The 26,415-nt window shown below is 43.4% G+C and overlaps 3 protein-coding genes across 4 annotated transcripts in view; 1 reads left to right on the top strand and 2 right to left on the bottom strand.

Moving 5' to 3' along the window:
- Positions 1-4,930, top strand: part of KCNQ5 (potassium voltage-gated channel subfamily Q member 5) — a 584,724-nt gene extending 579,794 nt beyond the window's left edge. For both annotated transcript variants that reach the window (XM_012471828.3, XM_012471827.3), the window contains one exon: positions 567-4,930. In XM_012471828.3, the coding sequence (XP_012327251.1) occupies positions 567-1,529 (963 nt within the window). In that variant the 3' untranslated portion in view covers positions 1,530-4,930. The remainder of the gene's footprint in view (positions 1-566) is intronic.
- Positions 4,931-12,853: 7,923 nt separating this feature from the next.
- On the bottom strand, positions 12,854-13,816 carry LOC105730577 (KH homology domain-containing protein 1-like). Its single transcript, XM_012471896.2, has 3 exons — positions 13,699-13,816; positions 13,348-13,530; positions 12,854-13,041 (listed from the first exon to the last, which is right to left on the bottom strand). The coding sequence occupies exons 1-3, from the start codon at positions 13,808-13,810 to the stop codon at positions 12,854-12,856; spliced, it is 483 nt and encodes a 160-aa protein (XP_012327319.2). The 5' UTR covers positions 13,811-13,816.
- A 6,797-nt stretch (positions 13,817-20,613) lies between these two features.
- Positions 20,614-21,584, bottom strand: LOC105730576 (KH homology domain-containing protein 1-like). The gene is made up of 3 exons (XM_012471894.2): positions 21,473-21,584; positions 21,122-21,304; positions 20,614-20,813 (listed from the first exon to the last, which is right to left on the bottom strand). Exons 1-3 carry the CDS (start codon positions 21,582-21,584, stop codon positions 20,614-20,616), a joined length of 495 nt encoding a protein of 164 aa, XP_012327317.2.
- Positions 21,585-26,415: the final 4,831 nt, after the last annotated feature.

Genomic DNA, 26,415 nt, shown 5'->3' with positions numbered 1-26,415 from the left:
GCTCTTTCTGCCCAGGTTGAAGTGCAATGGTGCTATCTCAGCTCATCAAAATCTCCACCTCCCAGGTTCAAGCAATTCTCCTACCTCAGCCTCCCAAGTAGCTGGGATTACAGGCATGGGCCACCATGCTGGGCTAATTTTTTGTATTTTTTAGTAGAGACAGGGTTTCTCCGTGTTGGTCATGCTGGTCTCAAAACTCCCAGCCTCAGGTTATCCGCCTGCCTCAGCCTTCCAAAGTGCTGGGATTATGGACGTGAGCCATCATGCCCAGCTGGAAAGTCTTAAAGTTGCATTTTTATAGTGCTTATATGACTTTCAAGAAGCACTATTTAAAGAAGTGGGAGGGAGAGATGCTAATGAAGACTAAATAGAAGCCAAAGTGTCCCTCCTCTGGCCCCATCACTGCTAAATGCTACATTCACTAAGGGTCCAGACTGCATTGCACTTTATATTCAATATTTCTTTAAAGGTGTTGGCACACCTTGACTTCATTTTTTAATTCTAGAAATGAAGTCCATTCTTAATAACAGATTATACTCATGTGTAACCATTTTCCTCACTTCTAGGTACAGTCCATAGAGTCCAAGCTGGACTGCCTACTAGACATCTATCAACAGGTCCTTCGGAAAGGCTCTGCCTCAGCCCTCGCTTTGGCTTCATTCCAGATCCCACCTTTTGAATGTGAACAGACATCTGACTATCAAAGCCCCGTGGATAGCAAAGATCTGTCGGGTTCTGGACAAAACAGTGGCTGCTTATCCAGATCAACTAGTGCCAACATCTCGAGAGGGCTGCAGTTCATTCTGACGCCAAATGAGTTCAGTGCCCAGACTTTCTACACGCTTAGCCCTACTATGCACAGTCAAGCAACACAGGTGCCAATGAGTCAAAGTGATGGCTCAGCAGTGGCAGCCACCAACACCATTGCAAACCAAATAAACACGGCACCCAAGCCAGCAGCCCCAACAACTTTACAGATCCCACCTCCTCTCCCAGCCATCAAGCATCTGCCCAGGCCAGAAACTCTGCACCCACACCCTGCAGGCTTACAGGAAAGCATTTCTGACGTCACCACCTGCCTTGTTGCCTCCAAGGAAAATGTTCAGGTTGCACAGTCAAATCTGACCAAGGACCGTTCTATGAGGAAAAGCTTTGACATGGGAGGAGAAACTCTGTTGTCTGTCTGCCCTATGGTGCCGAAGGACTTGGGCAAATCTTTGTCTGTGCAAAACCTGATCAGGTCGACCGAGGAACTGAATATACAACTTTCAGGGAGTGAGTCAAGTGGCTCCAGAGGCAGCCAAGATTTTTACCCCAAATGGAGGGAATCCAAATTGTTTATAACTGATGAAGAGGTGGGTTCTGAAGAGACAGAGACAGACACTTTTGATGCCGCACCGCAGCCTGCCAGGGAAGCTGCCTTTGCATCAGACTCTCTAAGGACTGGAAGGTCACGATCATCTCAGAGCATTTGTAAGGCAGGAGAAAGTACAGATGCCCTCAGCTTGCCTCATGTCAAACTGAAATAAGTTCATTTTCTTTCCAGGCATAGCAGTTCCTTTAGCCATACATATCATTGCATGAACTATTTCGAACGCCCTTCTAAAAAGTTGAAATTGCAAGAATCAGGAAGAACATGAAAGGCAGTTTATAAGCCCGTTATCTTTTAATTGCATGAAAATGCATGTTTAGGGATGGCTAAAATTCCAAGGTGCATCAACATTAACCCACTCATTTAGTAATGTACCTTGAGTTAAAAAGCCTGAGAAACCAAACACAGCTAATGCTATGGGGTGTATGAATATGTCAAGTTTAGGTCATTTAGAAGATTTGACACTGTATTTTGAAATTATGGGAGTAAACACCTACAAATTTCAGACATTTCTGCTTTGTGAGTAAATACAAACTACATTTTCAAGATTAGGCCATAATGTATATTTAAACACAATGGCTATCAACCGCTGCTAATAAGGTATCAACTAAAGCAGAATTGGGGAATAATAGAAATGGATGCTTATGTCAAGATATATTTGCCAACCCATTCCTATTCAGTCATTTTATTATTAATGTAATTTGAATGTCAATTTGTGTGCTTTTGGTAATTTAGCGCTGTAGCAAGCAATTTTGCACATCATTTTCATGTTGTTCTTTATGAGAAGAATCTTCTTCAATTAGAAAATGTGCAAATAATGAAATTCAGGGCCAGTGGGGCAAATAGACTATCTGACATATTTGACTTTATGAAAACATATTCCCTGATGGCAGAATCAATAAGTGGTCAACTTCTACACAAGCATATGAAATACTGATCAACCATTGTGATTAGGCTGGTTTCTCTGCAGTGGCGCCAACACCAGGCTTGGCGATACTGCCCACATAAAGGGCAAGTGTGAGAAACTATTCTCATTTTGCTGACATATAGGTAGGACCCTGGGGGATGGGACATTTGAGTGGGACTGAGATAGGAAAGGCTTGAAAATAATCCAGAAACAACACCAGGAAGTTGGCAAAGTAAAAGAAAATGACTTCCCCCTCAAAGGGTAATGAGCGGGAGAGAAACAAACCGAAATGGAAGAACTAGATTTTTTTAAATGAGTATTCTTAGGGAATTCAACTACCTAATCTTCCCTTATTCTTATATATAAGCAGAGAATTTTTGCAAGCTATTTATTTTTTAATATGCCCTGAATGTCTTTTGCTATTATGTGTACATTTTGCATATGAAAGTCTAAAACGAAACTTCCTTTACTTTTTATACTGTTGTGAAAATTTTCTATTCTTCCCAAGAACGTTGTCCCAAATCTGAAATTACTGGTTCAGTTTCCTGATGTGAACATTTACCATTAGAAGCTAGATAGTAACAGCAGGGTCTGCAAATCAGAACACTTAAGTATATCACGGCAGCGAAAAGACCAAGGGAAACAAAATGACCAATGTATTTCTCAGAAAGCAAGCAGTGTTGCTGACTGCTTGTTAGAAACTTGTCTAGTTATCTCAGGCCATCAGAACTTCAGCCAAAGTAATGATATTCAAAAGAAAAGGACATAAGAGATAGCATTTCAATTCAATTAAACCCTAGCCACAGGAGGACTCAAGAAAGGAAGTTTTTCCTTGGCAGACATTAATGCGGTCTCCAGAAATACTTCTCCAGCAGCCAGGCAGAATGAGCAGGGTTATCCAGTGGATGTTCAAAGAAAGAAGGAGGCCCTGAACTCCACCAGTCCTCCCAGCCCTCCCCAACAGGCTTTCTCCATCATTGACTCTCCCTTACTTTTCTTCTTCATTAACTCCTTATTCATTCCCTGCCAGTATTTTCCTTCTGAACTTCACCACGTCTTAACCAGCCTCCATCCCCAAGGAAACCAGTTCTCCGCTTTACCTAAAATGTGCTTCTCAACCTTTTAGAACTTTGTCCCTTTTGATAAACATGGACATTTTTAAAGCTCCATCTTCTCATCCCATTTAGATTCTAACACAGAATCATTTAGAATCTTTTTGGCTGCTGGAGACACGAAGAAGATAGAGGCAAAATTTTACACCCCAGTTAAGACTCTGTCAATCCTTTAAGGCAATTGTTTTCATTTTTAAAATATAGAATGTCAGTAAATTATGAAATTCAAGTTTTCATCTTCACTCAACTGAAGTGGTAATTCCCCCTCCCAAGAATACTACAGCGCGCGCACACACAAACACACACACACACACACACACACACACACACGCAATTTCCACTGACCTAAAGCCAGACACCTGCCATGACTGGGCAGGCTCTCTCCCAGTATTAACAGAGGAAAAGGAGGGAGGCAGCAACTTTCAGGTAGCACTGATTCTTGGACATAATCTGTCCTGGGTCGAACCCCACTGGCAGCAGGAATTCTGAATGTATTGGGGACCCCTCCTTGTCAAGCCTCAAACACAGTACAGCTCACCCAGCATTGCTAAAGACCGAAGATTCAGAACAAAACCTACACACAGCACTGAGGTCTTAATCGTAGCAAAACGTGATAAACCATGTTGTGAAAAACTTTTATACATTGAAGCCATGACCATTTTGTGTCTATCTTACTCTAGCACAAAAATTTGGGGATGTTAAATGATAGTTGTATTATGTGGAAGCTTTAAGGTTCTGTCTGTCATGTTACTCTCTATGGAAATGAGAGGGGTCTCCCATTTACACTAAGCAAAGTTCCATTGGTCAATCTTAAATGATGTCTTGAAGCACAATTTAGCTGAGCGCTGAGTGGCCATATGCTTTCTCAGTACAAGTGTGTCTGCCTTCTTCAACAAGTAGGGTTGATCAAGCTAATATTTAATTGCAAATATCCCTTGTATGAAGTTAACTAAAACAATTTTGCTATGTCTGATCTAAACATTTGCATTCTGTTCAACTAAATTAATATTTGTAGATTGCAAGTTTTCTTTAAAATAACTTTATTGAGTTTTTAAGTCCTGATCTGTTCTAAGGTGCCTGTCTCACCTCCCACTGACTTATCAATTCTCAAAGTTCTTAATTTGCAAGTAAAATAAGTCTAACAGAGAGGAGGAAATCAGGCACTAAGTGACCAATTCTCATGCCCATTTGCAAAGCAAAACTATAAGGAATGATGAAACCTGGGCAACTAAATTAATGGATCATTTCACTAACTCAGATTAAGGAAATATAAATATTAACTTGTCTCCCTTGAAGCTATTTTTCGCCTTAAATGACATGGTTGTGTTTTTGTAAGAAAAACTTAATCTAATATAATTATGTGCATTTAAGCGAGCAGTTCTAAAAGTCATGTATGACAATGCAATTGTCTGTTTCCTGAAAACAAATAAATCAGGAACACCATATCCATTTCAAGCTACCATTAAAGTGTAATTTATTTTGCTCCCTTTACTGGGATTATTTGTTTTAAAGTAAACATTAAAAAGATGTCTATAAACAGCTAGTGTGACTATTTTTATCTAGTTGGTTCTGAACTGACTGGACAAAGTCAACCAAACTGACTGTATACAGATTTTGGACTGAAATATAAAAATTACGTTTTTGCAGTGTTACTGAAGAAGTCTTTAGTATTTTGGGAAGGGGGGAGATTTGCATATACTCCTGGGGTTTTCGTGAGAAATATTAATTTGAAATTGATTATAACTCAGATACCACACATGTGAGTTTTGTGTTAACTATAATAAAGAGATTTTCTAAACAACGTTAAGAAATGAGGACCAGGTGGCTGCCCAAATGCTGCATCCTCTGGCTACTGAGAACTACCATTTTAAGCACCTACCCAACTCTGCCTTACCAGGGAAGAGCTTCTGCTCCAAAAGGACCTTTTTTTCTTCTTCACTAAAAAAAATCCCATTTTTTTTCTATTTCACTAGCAATTTTGCACTAAATGCCAAGGGTTAATCCCAGTGGAATTATTTTCAAGGAGATACAGAATGTTAAAACTCTGGAATACAAAGCAACAAAACCCCAACAGAGGTGGAAGAATTAGGGAGTGTTATTCTGGAGGGAGGAAGGGGCTTCCCACTATGGATCTAAAGAGAGCAAATTGGTATGTGCCTATTCTATCAACTTCTAGATGAGTGAAAAGAAAATTGTGTATGGAATATGCTTGCTTGACCAACTTAAAAATGTAAACCGCTTCCAGAGATTTTTGGAAATACTTTAGCAGAACTTCCCACTCCCACCACTTAAAGCAAAATATACTTACAACAGTCCTTCTATCCTAACCATTCATGAAAATGGGCTGCCAGATCTTGAAGTGGCAACTTTTATCAGTCTAGATTCAACTACTTCGAGAATCTGGTACAAGTAAAAATTGTTTCTTTAAAAAAAACTTAAGTTTTTTCTCACACAGCTCTGAGATTTGAAAACAAAATAGAAATCTAAAAATGTTTTTAAAATAAAAATAGGCCAGTCACAGTGGCTCACGCCTGTAATCCCAGCACTTTGGGAGGCCAAGGTGGGTGGATCACCTGAGGTCAGGAGTTCGAGACCAGCCTAACCAATATGGTAAAATCTCATCTCTATTAAAAATGCAAAAATTAGGCTGGGCCTGGTGTCTCATGCCTGTAATCCCATCACTTTGTGAGACCAGGGGTTGGGGTAGATCACCTGAGGTCAGGAGTTCCAGAACAGCCTGACCAATATGGTAAAAACCCGTCCATCTCTACCAAAAATACAAAAATTATAGGGGCGTGGTGGCATGCACCTGTAGTCCCAGCTACTCAGAATGGTGTCTCACATCTGTAATCCCAGCACTTTGGGAGGCTGAGGTGGATGAATCACCTGGGATCAGGAGTTCAAGACCAACCTGACCAACATGGTAAAACCTCATCTCTATTAAAAATACAAAAATTAGGCCGGGCGTGGTGGCTCATGCCTGTAATCCCATCACTTTGGGAGGCCTGGGGTGGGTGGATGACCTGAGGTCAGGAGTTCGAGACCAGCCTGACCAATATGGTGAAACCCCGTCTCTACTAAAAACGCAAAAATTAGCCAAGCGTGGTGGTGCATGCCTATAATCCCAGCTGCTCGAGAGGCTGAGACAGGAGAATTTCTTGAACCTGGAAGGCAGAGGTTGCAGTGAGTTGAGATCGAAGAGATCACACCACTGCACTCAAGCCTGGGCGTCAGGGCGAGACTCCGTTTCAAAAAATAAATACGTACATACATAAAATAAAATAAAAATAAAACAAATTTTCATTAACTGAGACAAGACTTCTCCCTCTAGCCTACCTAATTCCAAATTACTGAAGTTTTCACTACATTTCAAAGCAGAAATGTAGCAGACACATTATATGCAAACTATTGATTTAGGCACTGCCCTGGAAACCACAGCACCACAAAGTGGTGAATGGCAAAGCTTTCCTGTTCAAACAAATAGGAAGGTCAAAGGTACACTGATATATTACTCTTTGTCTAGTCACATCATTTACTTCATTTGTCATGATGTTGGCAACTATTTTAAGTCCAGTATGCTCTAGGATAGATTTCGGAGTTCCAGGACTTCCGTGCACCGTCACAACACCTGCACCTACTTTTAGAATTTTCACCTGTATACTTTTTTCCTTTTTTTTTTTTTAATTTGTTTCATTTGTTTGTTTTTGAAGGCAGAGTCTTTCTCTGTTGCCCTGGCTGGAGTGCAGTGGTATGATCTCTGTTCACTGCAACCTCCACCTCCCAGGTTTAAGCAATTCCTGTGCCTAAATAGCTGGGATTACAGGTGTCCATCATCATGCCTGGCTAATTTTTTGTGTTTTAGTAGAGATGGCGTTTCAACATGTTGCCGAGGCTGTTCTCAAACTCCTGAGCTCAGACGACCCACCAGCCTCAGCCTCCCAAAGCGCTAAGATTACAGGCGTGAGCCACCATGCCCAGCTCCTTTTTTTTAATCTTTGGTGACACTCATCTCTTTCCATTACTTGCTTTTTCTTCCTTCTCTGTTTCTTTGCCTGCATTGCTGTGACTCCACCAATCCCTCCCCAATTCCTGTGCCCCCAAGTAACTAGGTACTTACACCCTCCCCTTGCTGCAACTCAGGGTGCCACTCACCCTCACAGAAGCCATGAGAACATCACGCCATGCACACCCTCAACACGTAGAAGCTTTTCAAAATCGCTGGCACTGACGCTCCTCACCTGAGGACGCTCCTCAGCCTTCTGGGCAATGCTGCAATGCCCAGCCCTACCAGAAATCCCTCTGCTTGCTTGTTGGGCGAGGAGACAAACACCACTCCAAGATGGGAACTCCTTGCTTTTTTTTTTTTGAGACAGAGTCTTGCTCTGTCAGCCAGGCTGCGGTGCCGTGGAGAGATCTCAGCTCCCTGCAACCTCCACCTCTCAGGTTCAAGCAATTCTCCTCCCTAAGCCTCTGGAGTAGCTGGTATTACAGGAATGGACCACCACGCTTGGCTAATTTTTGCATTTTTAATAGAGACGAGGTTTCACTATGTTAGTTATTGTCTCTATCTCTCTTGATTTTTCAAAAGGTCAAACATCTTAGTTTTGGCTTGGTGATGTGCAAGTTTAAGTGATTACATTGTGGTTTGGTCTGTTGGGCCTGGCAGTAGTAGTTCAGTCCAAATCAATGGCCTCCTATAAATTTCCTTTAACACCACCATCAACTAGTCAATCAATTCTGCAGTGGACACAACTGTGTGTCTTCTAATTAAATTCAATTCTGGCCTGGGCTTGGTGAGTAACACCTGTAATCCCAGCACTTTGGAAGGTGGAGGTGGGCAGATCCCTTGAGCTCAGGCATTCAACATCAGCCTGGACAACATGGTGAAACCCTGTCTCTACTAAAAATACAAAAATTAGCCAGATGTGGTGGTGGGTGCCTATAGTCCCAGCTTCTCGGGAAGCTGAGGCAAGAGAATCGCCTGAGCCCAGGAGGTGGACGTTGCAGTGAGCAGAGATCATGCCACTGAACTACAGCCTGGGCTACAGAGCCAGGCCCTACCTCAAAAAAAAAAAAAAAAAAAAATCGATTCTGAATTATCTACCTGGAGGTAGCATTAGATCCCAAAAGTTGATGGCTCAGTCCCACAAAACTGCCCTCCACTTGAGATGCCAATCACAAGCCCCAGGTTGTTTACCTGGGCTTCTGACCAACTAGGTGTAAATCAGGATTCCCACAACCCACTCCTAGGATTGGACTCATTTGCTACAGCAGCTCACAGAACTCAGGGAAACACATTTACTCGTTTATTATAAAGATTATTTCGAGGCCGGACATGGTGGCTCACAACTGTGATCCTAGCACTTTGGGAGGCTGAGGTGGGCGGATCATGAGGTCAGGAGATCGAGACCAATAACACGGTGAAAACCGTATCTACCAAAAATACAAAAATTACCCAGGCATGGTGGCACCCGCCTGTAGTCCCAGCCACTCTAGAGGCTGAAGCAGGAGAATCACTTGAACTCGGGAGGCCAAGGTTGCAGTGAGCCAAGATCACCTCACTGTACTCCAGCCTGGGCAACAGAGCAAGACTCCATCTAAAAAAATAAATAAATAAAAATAATATTTCAAAGGCTATGGATGAAGACATGCATAGGGCAAGGTTATGAGGGAAGGAGTGCAGAGCTTCTACGCCCTCCTCAGGCATGCCACCCTCCAGGAACCTCCAGGGGTTAAGGTATCCAGGATTTCCACAAACCCAGTCCTTTTATGGTTTTATGAAAGCTTCATTACATAGACACGATTGATTTAATCATTGGCCATTGGTGATTAGCTCAACTCTCAGCCCCTCTCCCCTTCCCAGAGTTGGAGGTGGGGTTGAAAAGTTCCAACCCTCTAATCACATCTTGACCTTCCCTGTGACCAGTCCCCATCCTGAAGCTACCTAGGGGCTCCCAGCCACCAGTCGTCTCATTAGCATACTAAAGATACTCACCAATTTGCAGATTCCAAAGGTTTTAGGAGCTGTATGTCAGGAAACAGGACTAAGACCAAATACTGTACATATTTCACACAGCCACAGTCCTTCCTCTCTGGCTTGGTCATCTTTATAGAATTCTCCAAGCTCCTATTGTTTCGCATTTCTTTTTTTTTCTTTTTTGAGACAGAGTCTTGCTCTGTCGCCCAGGCTGGAGTGAAGTGGTGAGATCTTGGTTCACTGCACCTTCTGCCTCCCAGGTTCAAGCAATTCTCCTGCCTAAGCCTCCTGAGTAGCTAGGATTACAGGTGTGCACCACCATACCCATATAATTTTTGTATTTTTAGTAGAGACGGGGTTTCCTCATGTTGGTCAGGCTGGTCTTGAACTCCTGACTTCAAGATCCACCCCCCTAAGCCTCCCAAAGTGCTAGGATTACAGGCGTGAGCCACTACGCCCAGCCTGTTTGGCATTTCTTAATTGTAGGTGTTCCCATGGATTCCATCATGAGCCTCTTCACTTTTCTCCCTCAGGCTCCATTCTCCCCAGGTGGTCTCACCTATGATATCAACTACTAACACAGAATGATCCCACCCAATTACATATCTCCAGTATCAGGTGCCCCTCCAGAACATCACCTCTAGATGTCTTCCCTAGGGCCCAAAGTCACCACAAATGCCCCAGAATAAAATGGCTTAATGGCAAGGATATCTCACTTACGTTATACCTCTAGCTTCTCACAAAGTACTATGTAGTAGGGACTCAATATGTTAGTGAACAAAAGTGTTTTGCTCACCCCAGAACTTCTATTCAGCTTTCAACAACTTCCAACCCCTACTTTCAGAGGCTCTGCAGTCAACAGTAAAGTGCAGTCATCAAGCCTCATTCACACCGTGTCACGAATTTAATCTGCTACTTTTCCCAGGTCTTACACTTTTCCAAAGGGGCCTAGGAAGAAATTAATGCCACATAACCAGTAATCATGCTTCTGCAAAACTAGGACCTAAAGAGCCCCACTCCCATCCCACTCAGACCTCACATCCTTGGTCTCTGTTCGTCCCCATCCTCCAAAACAATTGACTCAGACCCCATAGATGACACCCATGCCTAGACTTTGCCCATTCATCAGAAAGAATGCCTTCTGTCACACTTCACTGCAGAACCCAAAGAAAAAATGGGGACTGTCTACTCTTCCACTGTCCTTGCGCCCTGTAACACAATATTTCTGCTCCCCACTTCTCTTTACTCTTTCTTACCAATGCCAGACCCACAGCCAGAGCCCAGCCTACACAGTCTTTGGATCTCAGGCCTTAGAATAACAGCCCATACTTACTGACTGCCCAATACTGTGTCAAAAAAATGTTTCCATCAAATATAATCCTTACCACATTACCACAAGAAACAACCTTCAATACAAGGACGTTTTTATCTAACTGGAAGAACAGAGGTAGGACTATCTCCAGGCATAGCATAATTTGCTCAATGACATCGAAGTTCCAGATTATTTCTGTCTCTACTGTCCTCATTGTCAGCCATATATTATTGGTGGCTCCTCTTATTGTCTACGAAATGACAACAGAGGCAACTAAAGCCACATACCTCCTAAATCACATCTAACCAGAGACGGGAGAAGGCAGGGAACCCTCTATCCAAGTGCAGCATATAAATCCTTTCCTAACACCTGGTTAGACTAATTCAGGTCACATGCTCATTCCTGGACCAGTGAATCACAATGTGTATGGTCTGATTGGCTTAAGCCAATCACCATTCCCTTTTGGAGCTAGGAAGGTAGAGTACACCTGTACTTTATTTTATTTTATTTTTAGAGACTCACTCTGTCACCCAGGCTGGAGTGCAATGACACGACCTCTGCTCACTGCAACCTCCACCTCCCAAGTTCAAGTGATTCTCCTGCCTCAGCCTCCCGAGCAACTGGGATTACAGATGGCTGCCACCATGCTCGACTAATTTTTGTATTTTTAGTAGAGACAGGATTTCACCATGTTGGCCAAGCTGGTCTCGATCTGACCTCAAGTGATCCACCCACGTTAGCCTCTCAAAATGCAGGGACTACAGGCGTGAGCCACTGTGCCTGGTCTGGGTACATCTTTAGGAAACAATAGTTCTGTAGAAGAAAGATGGTGAAAGAATGCAGGCAAACGAAAATTGCTCACCTGAGGTGGTCAGTATTATTATCTCAATTTTATATCAGAAAACCAATGCACTAAGAAACCAGTAACTTGCTGAAGACCATAAAGCTATCTACTGGTAGAGCTGCGATTTAACTGCCTGTAATCTCACACCAGTGTGTCAGATATTCACTCCTCCATTATGCTACCTAGGCCGTATCCACACAGAAGCTTTTACTGACTGGGATTGAGAGATGAGAATTATAGCCTTAAAATACAAAATACTAATTTCATCATTCATGGTATAAAACTTGAGGGAGAAAATACTTTTGCATATGTATTTTACAAAATAAGTTTTTCCTCTAGTTCATGAGCCATCAATTATTAATTTATACACTTAAAAGTAAACATGATATTCCCCTTGAGAATAGTATAGTTTAGTTACATTCTTCCTCAAGCAAATTCCTAAGTGTCTTTATACTTTGAATATCACCTTTCTAACTTACATTTGGTAACTGGCCATGTAAAAACTATGTAATTAGCGCATCTTGTTGGCTTCAAAATGGTTCCAAATTCAGCCATCTCCTAAAACTACTACCACTCCATTCTGGTCCCAGTTATGATTGTCACTCTCCTAGAGGACTGAAATTGCCTCATTGTAAGATACAGACTGCTGGAGAAAGAAAAAATTGGAACAGGAAGAGTTCAACTGAGGACAGGTTTAGCTTGCCACAATCTTGACTAGACCAGATCCAAATGTAGATTTGGCATTTGGAGAAACTTCTGGAAGGGATTAATTCACAGCCTGAGGGACTTCAGAACCTCTATCTGGACCCTTCCTCCCACCTTTCCATTCTCCCCATTGGTCTGCACTTCAAGGTCCAGGAAATCCCTGGGGCTCCTAGGAGGGTCTCTTTTCAGAAGGCCCTGTTTCACTCAACTCAGAGCAGCCTAACTAGGCTCCAGGCCTGAGAGGACTAGTTCCTGAAAGAGCTGACTTTTGTGCCTGGCTCCTTCCCTGGGCTGGGCCTCCCCAGACATCAGCACTGGCCTTGCCCAGAGAAGCCCCTTCAGGGTTGAATAAGTTCATCCTAAGGAAAAAGAGGACAGCACATCAAAGGCTTTGCATCTTAGGTAGCCTATTTTATTGGATTGCTTTGCCAATATAACACTTTCTTACATTCAGGAGATTTCCCTCAGACACATGCCTAGAAGGCATGAGAGGGACAGGAGTCAGCCACAAATTCAAGCTGTCTTCAGTGTCTTTCTTGTCTTTCTCACCAAAAGCAAAGCCAAGACTTCTCTCATCCGAAACTTCCCAGGGGAGATCAGTCCTTAATTATGCACAGAGTGAACTCAGAGATGGAATCCCAAACAACAACCCATCACTTGGTAAGGGGAAGGCTGAGGAACACTAAGACAGATTGTTCCACTTATCCTGGGAGCCAAAGACTGGTCTCCTGTGGACAGTGGAACGCTAATGGAGGCGACCAGGTCATTGTTGGTCAGGGGCTGCCTCCGGACACGCTCCAGCATCTCAAGACCTGCAAAAAAGAAAGGTCCCGGACTGGTGAAGCAAAGCCCATTACAGGGGCCCTTAGCAGGCCGAGACTCCACCAGGGACATTGCAGGGTGGATGTCACCACAGCCCAGGCCTTCCAAGGTAACCCATTTACAACTCCCGGCTACCTGGCCACAGAAATGAGCCTTCCTTTCCCAATGGACTCTGGGAAGCACCTGGATTCCCCAGCCACACAAGGGATTCTTCAAGAATCCAAGATGCCACACAACTCAGCCAGAACTCCACCATCAAGCCCCTCCACCACCACAGTTCAGCCGAGGATACCTACCTCGAGCATGACGATAGGAGTCCTGGCTCCCCACGCAACAGAACATGTGCTGCAGCCACTGCCTGGCCCTGTGTGGTCCCACTACAGTCACACGAGTCTGGCCTGTAGCTGTGAACCAGCTCTCCAGCTGAATAAGGGTGTGACTGTTCATCTCGATGCAGCGAAGGTATGTGTCACTGTGCCCTGTGAGCAGAAGAGGTGAGAGGAGGGAATGTCAGCCACCAGCCCTTGGGGAGTGGGGAGGTGGCCTTGAGGGAAGGGATCCGAGACCTATGAAGGTGGCAGAGTAGGGAAAGATTGAAACTCGAGAAGACAAGGCTGAAGGAGGGGACATTATCAAGGGCTACTCACCGAAGATAAGCTCCTCCTGGTCCGCTTCCATGTGGAACACCATTGGAGCATCAAAGTTTTCAGGCAGGGTCCACCACGGCTTCTGTGTGACAGTTCTTGTTCCCATGTCCATGCTCTGCTCTGACCACATTCAGAAGAGGGGCAAGTCCAAGCAACCAGTTGGCCAAAGACTTGGAAATAGTGAGGAAGGGCTTGGGCTCTGTCCTTAATAAGGAATCCAAATGACCCACCCCTTGAACCACCCTAGGGTCGGTGTCCAATCCCCATAGCTCTTCCTAAGATAATTCATTCCAAGTAATTATCTGCTCCGAGTTAAATCCTTTCATGCCAAACTTAATCATCTGATTAGGTTAGCCTTTCTGATGCCCTGGAATCAAACACTGTCTTCACGCTAAATTCAAAGGAGGTTGGAGCAGATCTACTGGGGGTGAATCAGGGCAGGGGTTGAGGCACAGAGCTGCAGGGAGGCTCCAAATGGGCTCCCTAGATTTGCACAGGTATCAGCAGCCATCCAATGAACACACAGTGTATTCCAACAAGACTGGGTTTGTTTGGTTTGCTGCATCAAGAGAAAGCAAATAACTAGGAAAAAAGCACATCATAGGGAGCTGATTTTAGGAGTTGACGAGGGGAGTCTAAGGAGTGTTTAGGAAGTAGGGGCCGGTTTTCCAAAATGGGGCCATTTGGTGATGATCCGGGCCACTTTATCTGGGAGGTAGGGGGATTAACCCGGTCTTGGTTGCAGACGGTTGAATCTCTCTGGTTTCAAACATAGAGTAAATTTTCTACATCTTCTTGCATGACAATCACTGAGCCATCTTGACTGGTTAAGATATTTTGTAGCAGTTGTTTATGTTTGATAGGGAAGATTCAACCATGCCTGTCAGCTCCCAACTGCAGGTTCCTAGGTGCTTTTACACTTATCATCCTCCCCTTTGACCAAAGGCAAAGTCAGCCATCAGGACTTTCATCTGTGGGCTTCAGATCTACCCCATTGTCAGAATCCACTGATCATAAGTTTATCAGGACAATGTTGCCTGCATCTACATGCATGCAGTTGGTCTCTCATGTACATTTTGTTGCAAAATATAATAGTGAAAATAACCACACAGTAGCATTTAAGACTGTGCAGGATGCACTAGTCAAATACAATTCCAGTCATTACTAGGAAAAAAATGACTATTAATCCTATTAATAGGCTGCAAAGACAGAAGCCTAGATTTCAAAACTAGGCCATGAAATCATGTCCCAAATCCATCTAAATCTGGTCTAGAGAGCCAGGTAGATTTGAGACTTCCAGGACAAATCAGAAAACCTCCCGATTTCCAGAGTTCTCTGACATTTGGAACAACTCAATCACATATCTACAGCCTATACAAATATTTGGTTTTGCCAGGCCTCTCCATTTGAAATATTTCATTTTTTCATCTCCTATTTGCTGAGTGAAAGAGAACAATATAACCACTAGAGCTCGTTTAACTTCTGGGAGAAGGTCATATACTAACAGTAAATTTAGATTTGTGATGGCATAGAATACTTGAAAACTTCTACCTAGTTTTTTAAATATGAACCATTAACAAGAAGCATTAAAATTACAAAAACGAGATTCTAAAATATCTGTACAAAGCATGGATAGCTCCCTAAAACAGCTCAAATAATCACAAACACACCCTACTCAAATAAGAGAAGGAGAGCTGTCATCAGAGTTAAGGAGGCCACTAACAAATACCCAGGGACTTCCATTTACCCCACCAAGTACATTATGAATGTCGCTCATTAATAATTGACAATGGTTAGTTTTCTTTTTTAAATTCAATGTGTTACCAGTTATATGTCACTGTACAATAAACCAGAGGGTTTTTCTAACTTTAGAAGTACATGTCATTTCTAAAGACCTCAGGTACAGCGGCTCACGCCTGTAATCCCAACACTTTGCGAGACCAAAGTGAGCATGGATCACTTGAGGTCAGCAATTCGAGACCAGCCTGGCCAACATGGTGAAACCCTGTCTTTACTAAAACTACAAAAATTAGCCAGGCAGGTGGCACATGCCTGTAATCTCAGCCACTCTGGAGGCTGAGGCAGGAGGATGGCTTGAACCCAGGAGGCAGAGGTTGCAGTGAGCAGAGACTGCACCACTGTACTCCAGGCTGGGTGATGGAGTGAGACTTCATCTAAAAAAAAAAATAAGGATACATTTTATTATAATTAACCCAGGAAAACAAAACTTTGATTTTGACTTCTCAGTTTTTATGTTATTCTTAGTTTGGTAACCAAAAGATAACGCACAGTGTGTTTGAGTACTTAAAATTTAGGTAATATCAAGCAAAACTAAATCTTTTATTAATTTTTCCTTTAATAAATTAAAAGTACAAATATTTTTATTAACAGAAGTCATTGCAAGAAATTCAGATAGAAGACATCTTAGCACTGAAATGTCCTTTGATGTCATTTTAAAAAAAAAGATATAAGACATCTTAATAGCTTGAATATTTTGGACTTTGGAGCTGAATTTCATTTAATTAATTATTTATTTATTTCAGTTTATTTGTTAATTAATTTTTTAATTTTTCGGAGACAGAGTCTGGCTCTCTTGCCCAAGCTGCAGTGCAGGATCTCTGCTCAAGTTTCCCTCAACTGCCTAGGCTCAAGCAATTCTTGCACCTCAGCCCTCCAAGTAGCTAAGACTGTAGGTACACACCACCACACTCGGCTAATTTTTTTGTTTTGTTTTGTTTTGAAACAGAGTTTCACTCTTGTTGCCCAGGCTGGAGTGCAATGTCGCCATCTTGGCTAACCACAACCCCTGCCTCCCAGGTTCAACCAATTCTCCTGCCTCGGCCTCCTGAGTAGCTGGGATTACAGGTACCTGCCAGCTTGCCCAGCTAATTTTTATATTTTTAGTAGAGACAGGGTTTCACTATTTTGGTCAGGCTGGTCTTGAACTCCTGACCTCAGACCATCCAACCACCTCAGCCTCACAAAGTGCTGGGATTACAGGCATGAGCCATCTTGCCCAGCCAATTTTTGTATTTTTGGTAGAGACGGGGTTTTACCATGTTAACCAGCCTGGTGTCAAACTTCTGATATCACATGATGTGTCCACCACGGACTCTCAAAGCGTTGGGATTACATGTGCCACCCACCGCACCCGGCCTGGGCCTGAATTTTTGAAAAAAGAAATCAGAAACTGCATTTTAGACTAGAGAACTGTTGGTTGAAATGTATGAATTTGGGTTGTATTTTGAAGACAGAGCCATCAGAATTTCTTATTTTAAGATTTTGGGCAAGTGGCTCCAAAAAAAGTTTTTAAACTCAAATCCCAGCCAGGCAAGGTGGCTCACACCTGTAATCCCAGCACTTAGGAAGGCCGAGGCAGCTGATCTCGAGCTGAGGAGTTTGAGACCACCCTAGGCAGCATGGCAAAACCTCATCTCTACCAGAATAGAAAAAGTAGCAGGGCGTGGTGGCCCACACCTGTAGTCCCAGCTACTCTGGAGGCTGAGGCAAGAATCGCTTGAACCCGGAAACAGAGGCTGCAGTGAACTGACATCACACTACTGCAGGCCAGCCTGGGTGACAGAGTAAGACCCTGTCTCAAAAAAAAATGGAAAACAAAAACTAAAAACAAATCAGATTCCAGACTGAGTACTCCCCCAGCATCTTTCCACCTCTTCCTCCTGCAGCTGTGGCAGCAGCAACAGCAGTGACCCAACCTGAGGCTGCTCCCTGGGTAATACCCGTAAGCCCCTCAGCTGAGGGAGGAGCTCTGTGCCCCAAAGAAGTGTATGTAGTCATGGAGGGGGTGCAGCCAGCTAGAACCCTGGGAAAGCACCAACACCCACTCACTCCTTTCCCATTGCAGGCTGTTCCCCCAAGAGTGGAGAGAAACGTGAATACCTTATGTGAGTCTGTGCAGGCACCGAGTAGAGATGGCGAGTTGTCTAATGCTAGTTATGCACAATCTTGGTTACCTCATATTTTGGAGCAATAAAAAAGGCAAGGTTTGCAAGTGTAACACATGGAGTAAGTAATCATCTTTATTTCATATATTCATGGGAAGGTGCACACACACAGGAAGGAGAGGAGCCCTGATGCTCTTGGCTTTGCCTGTCCCTGCAGGATGTGGACTCACAGCGAGGCAGGCACATCTGAAAACAGAAGTGCTGATAATTTTCTGATGGTAATGGGTTTTTTTGGTTTTGTTTTTCTTGTTTCGTTTTGAGAGACAAGGTCTATTGCCCAGGCCACAGAGTAGTGTCGTGATCATAGCTCACTGCATTCTCAAACTCCTATACTCAAGGGATCCTCTTGCCTCAGCCTCCCAAAGCATCAGGATTACAGGCATGAGGCACTGCACCCAGCCTCATTGTAGAGTAATTATTTATTTATTTATTTATTTGAAACAAGGTCTCACTCTGTCACCCAGGCTGGAGTGCAATGGCACGATCTCAGTTCACTGCAACCTTCACCTCCCAGGTTCAAGTGATTCTCCTGCTTCAGCCTCCCAAATAGCTGGGACTAGAGGCACGTACCACCATGCCCAACTAACTTTTGTATTTTTAGTAGATACTAGGTCCACCATGTTGTCTAGGGTGGTCTCAAACTCTTGGCCTCAAGTGATCCACAAGCCTCTACCTCTCAAAGTGCTGGGATTACTGGCATGAGCCACCATGCCTGGCAGTACTTAGAAAGCAGGACTATGCTAAGAAATATGCAAATGAAATATTTCTTTTTGTTGTTTTTTTCTTTGTTTGAGACAGAATCTTACTCTGTCACCAGGCTGGAGTGAGGTGACACAATCTTGGCTTACTGCAACCTCCGCCTTCCAGGTTCAAGGGGTTGTCCTGCCTCAGCCTCTTGAGGACCTAGAATCTCAGTTTCCCAGGTCATAAATACATTTCTTATTCAGTGGCTCTATCACTCTGTCAATCTCTGGCTGACGATTGCAATTTTTCACCTCCCAGATGACGTCAAAATATAGAAAAATAAAATCTTGTTTAGTGCTGATGGACACTAACTCCTAACATCAATTTAACTCCAGGTGATTGGTTTAGACTAATCATGATAATCCCATTCCCCGTGCCAGTGATTGCTTTAGGAAACGGCACAAGTCCCAGTTTTGAAATGAAGTAAAACCTAAAGGAGGCTTCCCACATAGGATGTCTTATTTCTGAAAACAGACACAAAAAATGACTCGTGTCTTATTTCCTTCTGGTGTTTATGACGGGATATGATTTTGGAAATGGCTACGAGTATTTTGCTACCGACCCGAAGAGGAAGCCAACACAAGGTGGACAGAGAGCCCTTGGCATAATATGCCTGGAATGCCTGCTATTGGCAATACTACTGCTTTCCTTTGCTGTTGTTGTTGTTGTTGTTGTTGTTGTTGTTGTTGTTGTTTTGAGACAGAGTCTCGCACTGTTGCCCAGGCTGGAGTGTGGAGTGTAGTGGCACAATCTCAGTTGATTGCAACCTCTGCCTCCCAGGTTCAAGCAATGCTCCTGCCTCGGCCCCCCTAGTAGCTGGGATCACAGGCAAGTGCCACTACGCCCAGCTAATTTTTGTATTTTTAGTAGAGACAGGGTTTCACCATGTTGGCCAGGCTGGTCTCAAACACCTGACCTCAAGTGATCCACCTGCCTCAGCCTCCCAAAGTGCTGGGATGACAGGCATGAGCCACCGCACCCGACCATTTATCTTCTTTTGCCTAGTATTGTAGAACGTGCTTCACTCCTTTACAGGTTTTGCCTTGTTTTGTTTCTTGAGATAGGGTCTCCCTCTGTCACCCAGACTGGAGGACGGTGGCTTGAGCTCCACTCACTGCAACCTCCACCTCCCATGCTCAAGCAGTCCTCCCACCGCAGCCCCTTTTCCTAGCAGATGGGATGACAGTGGCCCGCCATGAAACCTGGCTAATTTTTTAGTATTTTGGAGAGAGTCAGGGTTTCACCAAGTTGCCCATGCTGGTCTGAAACTCCTGAGCCCCCCTTGGTCCCCCAAAGGGCTGGAATTACAAGGATGAGCCACAGTGCCCGGCCACTACAACTTGACTTCTTTCAGCATTTTCTCAAAATGTTTTTCTACTGGGAATATGACCTTTCTAACTTATATTTGGTAACTGGCCTTGTAAAAACCATGTAATTGGTACACCTTGTTGGCTTCAAATTATGGTCCAAATTCAACCATTTCCTAACACTACTACCACTCCACTCTGGTCCCATCGCCACTCTCCTAGAGGACTGCAGTTGCCTTATTGTAAGATACGGACTGCTGCAGAAGGGGCAATTTTGAAAACAAGAGTTCAACTGAGGACAGGTTTTAGCTTGCCATAATTTTGGCTAGACAGATCCAAATGAAGACTTGACAATCAGAATATTCTTCAAGAGATTCAGGAAGCCTTTCTACTTGATTTAATTTGTGGCATGAGGGACTTCAGAAGCCTTTGCTCCCCAAAAGCCACCCACTCCACCCTTACTCCCATCCACAGACTTGGGCATTCAGGGACATGTGCGCCACCTCGTGTTCACCAGGTTCCCTGGCTGCCTACTTCACCAGGCATTTGGGGTGGGAACACTTTCCATCTCTATCTGGACCCTCCCTCCCACCTTTCCATTCTCCCCATTTGTCTGCACTTTAAGGTCCAGGAAAACTCTGGGGCCAATAAGTTCATCCTAAGAAAAGAGGACAGGACATCAAAGGCTTTGCATCTTAGGTAGCTTATTTTATTGGATTGCTTTACCAACATAACACTTTCTTACATTCAGATTTCCCTCAGACACGTGCCTAGAAGGCATGAGAGGGACAGGAGTCAGCCACAAATTCAAGCTGTCTTCAGTGTCTTTCTTGTCTTTCTCCCGAAAGCGAACCCAAGACTTCTCTCATCCACACTTCCCAGGGTAGATCAGTCCTTAATTATGGATAGAGTGAACTCAGATGGAATCCCGAACAACCCATCACTTGGTAAGGGGAAGGCTGAGGAACACTAAGACAGATTGTTCCACTTATCCTGGGAGCCAAAGACTGGTCTCCTGTGGACAGTGGAACGCTAATGGAGGCGACCAGGTCATTGTTGGTCAGGGGCTGCCTCCGGACACGCTCCAGCATCTCAAGACCTGCAAAATAAGAAGGGTCCCGGGCTGGTGAAGCAAAGCCCATTACTGGTGCCCTTGGCTGGCCGAGACTCCACCAGGGACATTGCAGGGTGGATGTCACCCCAGCCCAGGCCTTCCAAGGTAACCCATTTACATCTCCCGGCTACCTGGCCACAGAAATGAGCCCTTCCTTTCCCAATGGACTCTGGGAAGCACCTGGATTCCCCAGCCACACAAGGGATTCTTTAAGAATCCAAGATGCCACACAACTCAGCCAGAACTCCACCATCAAGCCCCTCCACCACCACAGTTCAGCTGAGGATACCTACCTCGAGCATGACGATAGGAGTCCTGGCTCCCCACGCAACAGAACATGTGCTGCAGCCACTGCCTGGCCCTGTGTGGTCCCACTACAGTCACACGAGTCTGGCCTGTAGCTGTGAACCAGCTCTCCAGCTGAATAAGGGTGTGACTGTTCATCTCGATGCAGCGAAGGTATGTGTCACTGTGCCCTGTGAGCAGAAGAGGTGAGAGGAGGGAATGTCAGCCACCAGCCCTTGGGGAGTGGGGAGGTGGCCTTGAGGGAAGGGATCCGAGACCTATGAAGGTGGCAGAGTAGGGAAAGATTGAAACCTGAGAAGACAAGGCTGAAGGAGGGAACGTTAGTAAGGGCCACTCACCAAAGATAAGCTCCTCCTGGTCCGCTTCCATGTGGAACACCATTGGAGCATCAAAGTTTTCAGGCAGGGTCCACCACGGCTTCTGTGTGACAGTTCTTGTTCCCATGTCCATGCTCTGCTCTGACCACATTCAGAAGAGGGGCAAGTCCAAGCAACCAGTTGGCCAAAGACTTGGAAATAGTGAGGAAGGGCTTGGGCTCTGTCCTTAATAAGGAATCCAAATGACCCGCCCCTTGAACCACCCTAGGGTCGGTGTCCAATCCCCATAGCTCTTCCTAAGATAATTCATTCCAAGTAATTATCTGCTCCGAGTTAAATCCTTTCATGCCAAACTTAATCATCTGATTAGTTTAGCATTACTGATGCCCAGGAATCAAACATTTCCTTCTGGCTAAATTCAAAGGAGGTTGGAGCAGATCTACTGGGGGTGAATCAGGGCAGGGGTTGAGGCACAGAGCTGCAGGGAGGCTCCAAATGGGCTCCCTAGATTTGCACAGGTGTCAGCAGCCATCCAATGAACACACGGTGTATTCCAACAAGACTGGGTTTGTTTGGTTTGCTGCACCAAGGGAAAGCAAATAACTAGGAAAAAAGCACATCATAGGGAGCTGATTTTAGGAGTTGACAAGGGGAGTCTAAGGAGTGTTTAGGAAGTAGGGGCCGGTTTTCCAAAATGGGGCCATTTGGTGATGATCTGGGCCACTTTATCTGGGAGGTAGGGGGATTAACCCGGTCTTGATTGCAGACGGTTGAATCTCTCTGGTTTCAAACATAGAGTAAACTTTCTACATCTTCTTGCATGACAATCACTGAGCCATCTTGACTGGTTAAGATATTTTGTAGCAGTTGTTTATGTTTGATAGGGAAGATTCAACCATGCCTGTCAGCTCCCAACTGCAAGTTCCTAGGTGCTTTTACACTTATCATCCTCCCCTTTGACCAAAGGCAAAGTCAGCCATCAGGACTTTCATCTGTGGGCTTCAGATCTACCCCATTGTCAGAATCCACTGATCATAAGTTTATCAGGACAATGTTGCCTGCATCTACATGCAGTTGGTCTCTCATGTACATTTTGTTGCAAAATATAATAGTGAAAATAATAACACAGCAGCATTTAAGACTGTACAGGATGCACTAGTCAAATACAATACCAGTACTTACTAGAAAAAAATGACTATTAATAGGCTACAAAGACAGAAGCCTAGATTTCAAAACCAGGCCATGAAATCATGTCCCAAATCCATCTAAATCTGGTCTAGAGAGCCAGGTAGATTTGAGACTTCCAGGAGAAATCAGAAAACCTCCCAGTTTCCAAAGTTCTCTGATATTTTTAATAATTCAATCACATATCTACAGCCTATACAAATATTTGGTTTTGCCAGGCCCCTCCATCACACAGAAATATTTCATTTTTTCATCTCCTTTTTGCTGAGTGAAAGAGAACAATTCAACCACTAGAGCTGATTTAGCTTCTTGGAGAAGGTCATATGCTAACCTAAATTTAGATTGGTGATGGCATAGAATACTTAAAAACTTCTACTTTGTATTTTTATATATGAACCATTAACAAGAAGCATTAACATTATAAAAACGAGATTCTAAAATATCTGTACAAAGCATGAATAGTTCCCTAAAACAGCTCAAATAATCAGGAACACACCCTACTCAAGTAAGAGGAGAGTTGTCATCAGAGTTAAGGAGGCCACTAACAAATACCCAGGGACTTCAATTTACCCTGTAAAGTACATTATGAATGTCGACTAATAATTGACGATGGTTAGTTTTCTGTTTTAAAATCAATGTGTTACCAGTTATATGTCACTGTATAATAAACAAAAGGGTTTTTCTAACTTTAGAAGTATATGTCATTTGCTTGGTGCGGTGGCTCATGCCTGTAATCCCAACACTTTGGGAGACCAAGTGGAGTGGATCACTTGAGATCAGAAGTTCAAGACCAGCCTGACCAATAAAGAAACCCTGGCCCTACTAAAACTACAAAAATTATTTTTTTTTCAAAATATATTAGATTTGGTTTTTATTGTAGAGCACACATATCAGGGCAAAGTCCTGCACACACAACTACAAATTAATTTTTTTTCTTTTTTTTTCTTTTTAAATTAATTTTTTTTAGTAGCCCCAAAGCAGCATTTATTTAGCCATTGAATTCCAAAACATTTATTTTAGAAGTCTGGCATTTCATAATCACCCATCTTGATTGACATGCGCTGACAAACATGACACTGTCAGGATATACAAGGACAATAGCCAAAGAGTTACAAACTCCCAGGTGACTTCAAAATGTGGAAAAATAGAACCCTGTTTAGTGCTGATGGACCCTAACTCCTAACATCAATTTAACTACAGGTGATTAGTTTAGACTAATCATGATAATCCTATGCCCCTTGCCAGTGATTGCTTTAGGAAATGGCACATGTTCAAGTTTTGAAATGAAGTAAAACCTAAAGAAGGCTTCCCGAATAGGATGTTTCATTTCTGAAAAGAGACACACAAAGGACTCGTGTCTTCTTTCCTTCCTGGTGTTTATGACGGGATACGATTTTGCCAACAGCTACAGGTATTTTGCTACCAACCCAAAGAGGAAGCCAACACAAGGTGGACAGAGAGCCCTTGGCATAATATGCCTGGAATGCCTGCTATTGGCAATACTACAGTGCTTTCTTAGCATCCAACTGGACCAGTGTTTCCTGTTACTTGCAGTTCAAAGTACGCTACATGATTCTGGACCTTTTTACATACATCTCTCATTTTGATTGATTGAGTTCAGCAATGTTCCACTTTCCAAGGAGGGAGAATGAACTCAAAGTAACCAATGTTTCATCACATAAAACTTCAAGACTGAAAAGTACAAAGTATATCTTGATTATTTTCCTTGATAGCACTTTCCAAGTCATATAATATTAAGCATTAAAGAATTTACAATCAAAATCTATATGCTGCAGTTCTGGCCCCACTGAGTATCAAAAAACTAATGCTATAGAATAATCCTTATCATCTGGCAGCCAACAATAAAAAAATAAATAAGAGAAAAATTCCTATTTGTATGTTAAAAATCAAAGCCCTTCAGTTGAAATTCTCTTGCTGTGTATCCTGCTGTCAGGCTGGAGTGCAGTGGTGTGATCACAGCTCAAAGCAGCCTCAAACTCCTGGGCTCAAGTTATACTCCCATCTCAGCCTCCCGAGTAGCTTGGACTATAGGTGTACACCACCACGCCCAGCTAATTTTTATTTTTTATTTTTATAGAGACAAGTTCTCACTGTCTTGTCAGGCTGATCTCAAACTTCTAGGCTCAAGTGATCCTCTTTCCTATCTCTCCCAAAGTGCAGGGATCACATGTGTGAGCCACTTTGCCTGACCTCAAATGGATTTTTAAATGGTTTGTTCATTTAGCACAATGATTATTCATCTATTGATTGAGTGGTTGAGTAATCTGCCTTTTCCACATTAATCTGAATCATCTTTTTTTTTTTTCTTGAGACAGTTTCTCTCTTGTTGCCCAGGTTGGTGTGCAATGGCACAATCTCGGCTCACCACAACCTCTGCCTTCCAGGTTCAAGCTATTCTCCAGCCTCAGCCTCCTGAATAGCTGGAATTACAGGCATGTGTCACCACACCTGGCTAATTTTGTATTTTTATTAGAGATGGAGTTTCTCCATGTTGGTCAGGCTGGTCTCGAACTCCCGACCTCAGGTGATCTGCCCACCTCGGCTTCCTGTGATCCGCCTGGGATTACAGGCGTGAGCCATGGTGCCCAGCCATCTTCTTTATCAAATAGTAAATTTCTATGCACATATGTGGGTATATATTTGGTTTTCTATTCTATTCCATTGATTTGTCTTTCCATTCATGCGTTAATAAAACACAGTATTTTGGCCAAGTGTAGTGGCTCACACATGTAATCCCAGCACTTTGGGAGGCCCAGGAGGGCAGATCACGAGGTCAGGAGTTCAAGACCAGCCTGGCCAACATAGTGAAACCGCATCTTAGAAAAAAGAAAAATAGTATTTTATATACTGAAGTTTTGTATTATTTAGCACAAAAAGGATGAATTGTTTTTCTTTTTTCAATTTTTTTTTTTTTTACTTTAAGTTCTGGGATAACGTGCAGAACATGGAGGTTTGTTACATAGGTATACAGATGCCATGGTGGTTTGAAGCACCCATAAACCCCTTATCTAGGTTTAAAGCCCTTAACACTTTTGGTATTTGTCCTGATGCTATTCCTCCCCTAGCTCCCCACTCCCCAAAAGGCACTGGGGTGAGATGTCGGCCTCCCTGTGTCCATGTATTCTCATTGTTCAACTCCCACTTATGAGTGAGAAAGTGCAGTGTTTGGTTCTGTTCCTGTGTTAGTTTGCTGAGAGTGATGGCTTTGCACCTTCATGCTTGTCCTTGCAAAGGACATGAACTCATTCTTTTTTATGGCTGCATAGTATTCCATGGAGTATATGTGCCACATTTTCTTTAACCAGTCTATCATTGATGGGCATTTGGGTTGGTTCCAAGTCTTTGCTGTTGTAAATAATGCTGCAATAAATATATGTGTGCAAGTTTCTTTATAGTAGATTGGTTTATAATCCTTTAAGTGTTTACCCAGTAATGGCATTGCTTGGGTCAAATGATATTTCTGGTTCTAGATCCATGAAGAGTTGACACACTGTCTTCCACAATTTTTCATGCCTGTTTTTTGTATAGATCATGGTTTAGGATTTTCTTTTTTTTTTTTTTTTTTTTGAGATTGATTTTACACTTGTCACCCAGGCTGGAGTGCAATGGTGCAATCTCGGCTCACTGCAACCTCCACCTCCTGGGTTCAAGCAATTCTCCTGTATCAGCCTTCTGAGTAGCTGGGATTACAGGCGTGCACCACCACACTCTGGGGCCAATAAGTTCATCCTAAGAAAAGAGGACAGCACATCAAAGGT

The sequence above is a fragment of the Aotus nancymaae genome, unplaced genomic scaffold (assembly GCF_030222135.1).
Source record: "Aotus nancymaae isolate 86718 unplaced genomic scaffold, 86718_ANA_hifiasm-v0.15.2.pri h1tg000040l, whole genome shotgun sequence".
In the NCBI taxonomy this organism is placed as follows: domain Eukaryota; kingdom Metazoa; phylum Chordata; class Mammalia; order Primates; family Aotidae; genus Aotus; species Aotus nancymaae.
Note: the sequence above shows the minus strand (reverse complement) of the source record. Positions and strands in the feature narration are given on the sequence as shown.

What these genes read in the sequence shown, in the direction of transcription:
- LOC105730576 (XM_012471894.2), bottom strand. Translation starts at nt 21,584, where the DNA reads ATGGACATGGGAACAAGAACTGTCACACAGAAGCCGTGGTGGACCCTG. An exon ending in CCAGGAGGAGCTTATCTTTG is followed by an intron (nt 21,305 to 21,472) that starts GTGAGTGGCCCT and finishes TTCTGCTCACAG; the next exon opens with GGCACAGTGACACATACCTT. An exon ending in CTCCTATCGTCATGCTCGAG is followed by an intron (nt 20,814 to 21,121) that starts GTAGGTATCCTC and finishes CTTATTTTGCAG; the next exon opens with GTCTTGAGATGCTGGAGCGT.
- LOC105730577 (XM_012471896.2), bottom strand. Translation starts at nt 13,810, where the DNA reads ATGGACATGGGAACAAGAACTGTCACACAGAAGCCGTGGTGGACCCTG. An exon ending in CCAGGAGGAGCTTATCTTCG is followed by an intron (nt 13,531 to 13,698) that starts GTGAGTAGCCCT and finishes TTCTGCTCACAG; the next exon opens with GGCACAGTGACACATACCTT. An exon ending in CTCCTATCGTCATGCTCGAG is followed by an intron (nt 13,042 to 13,347) that starts GTAGGTATCCTC and finishes TCTTTTTTGCAG; the next exon opens with GTCTTGAGATGCTGGAGCGT.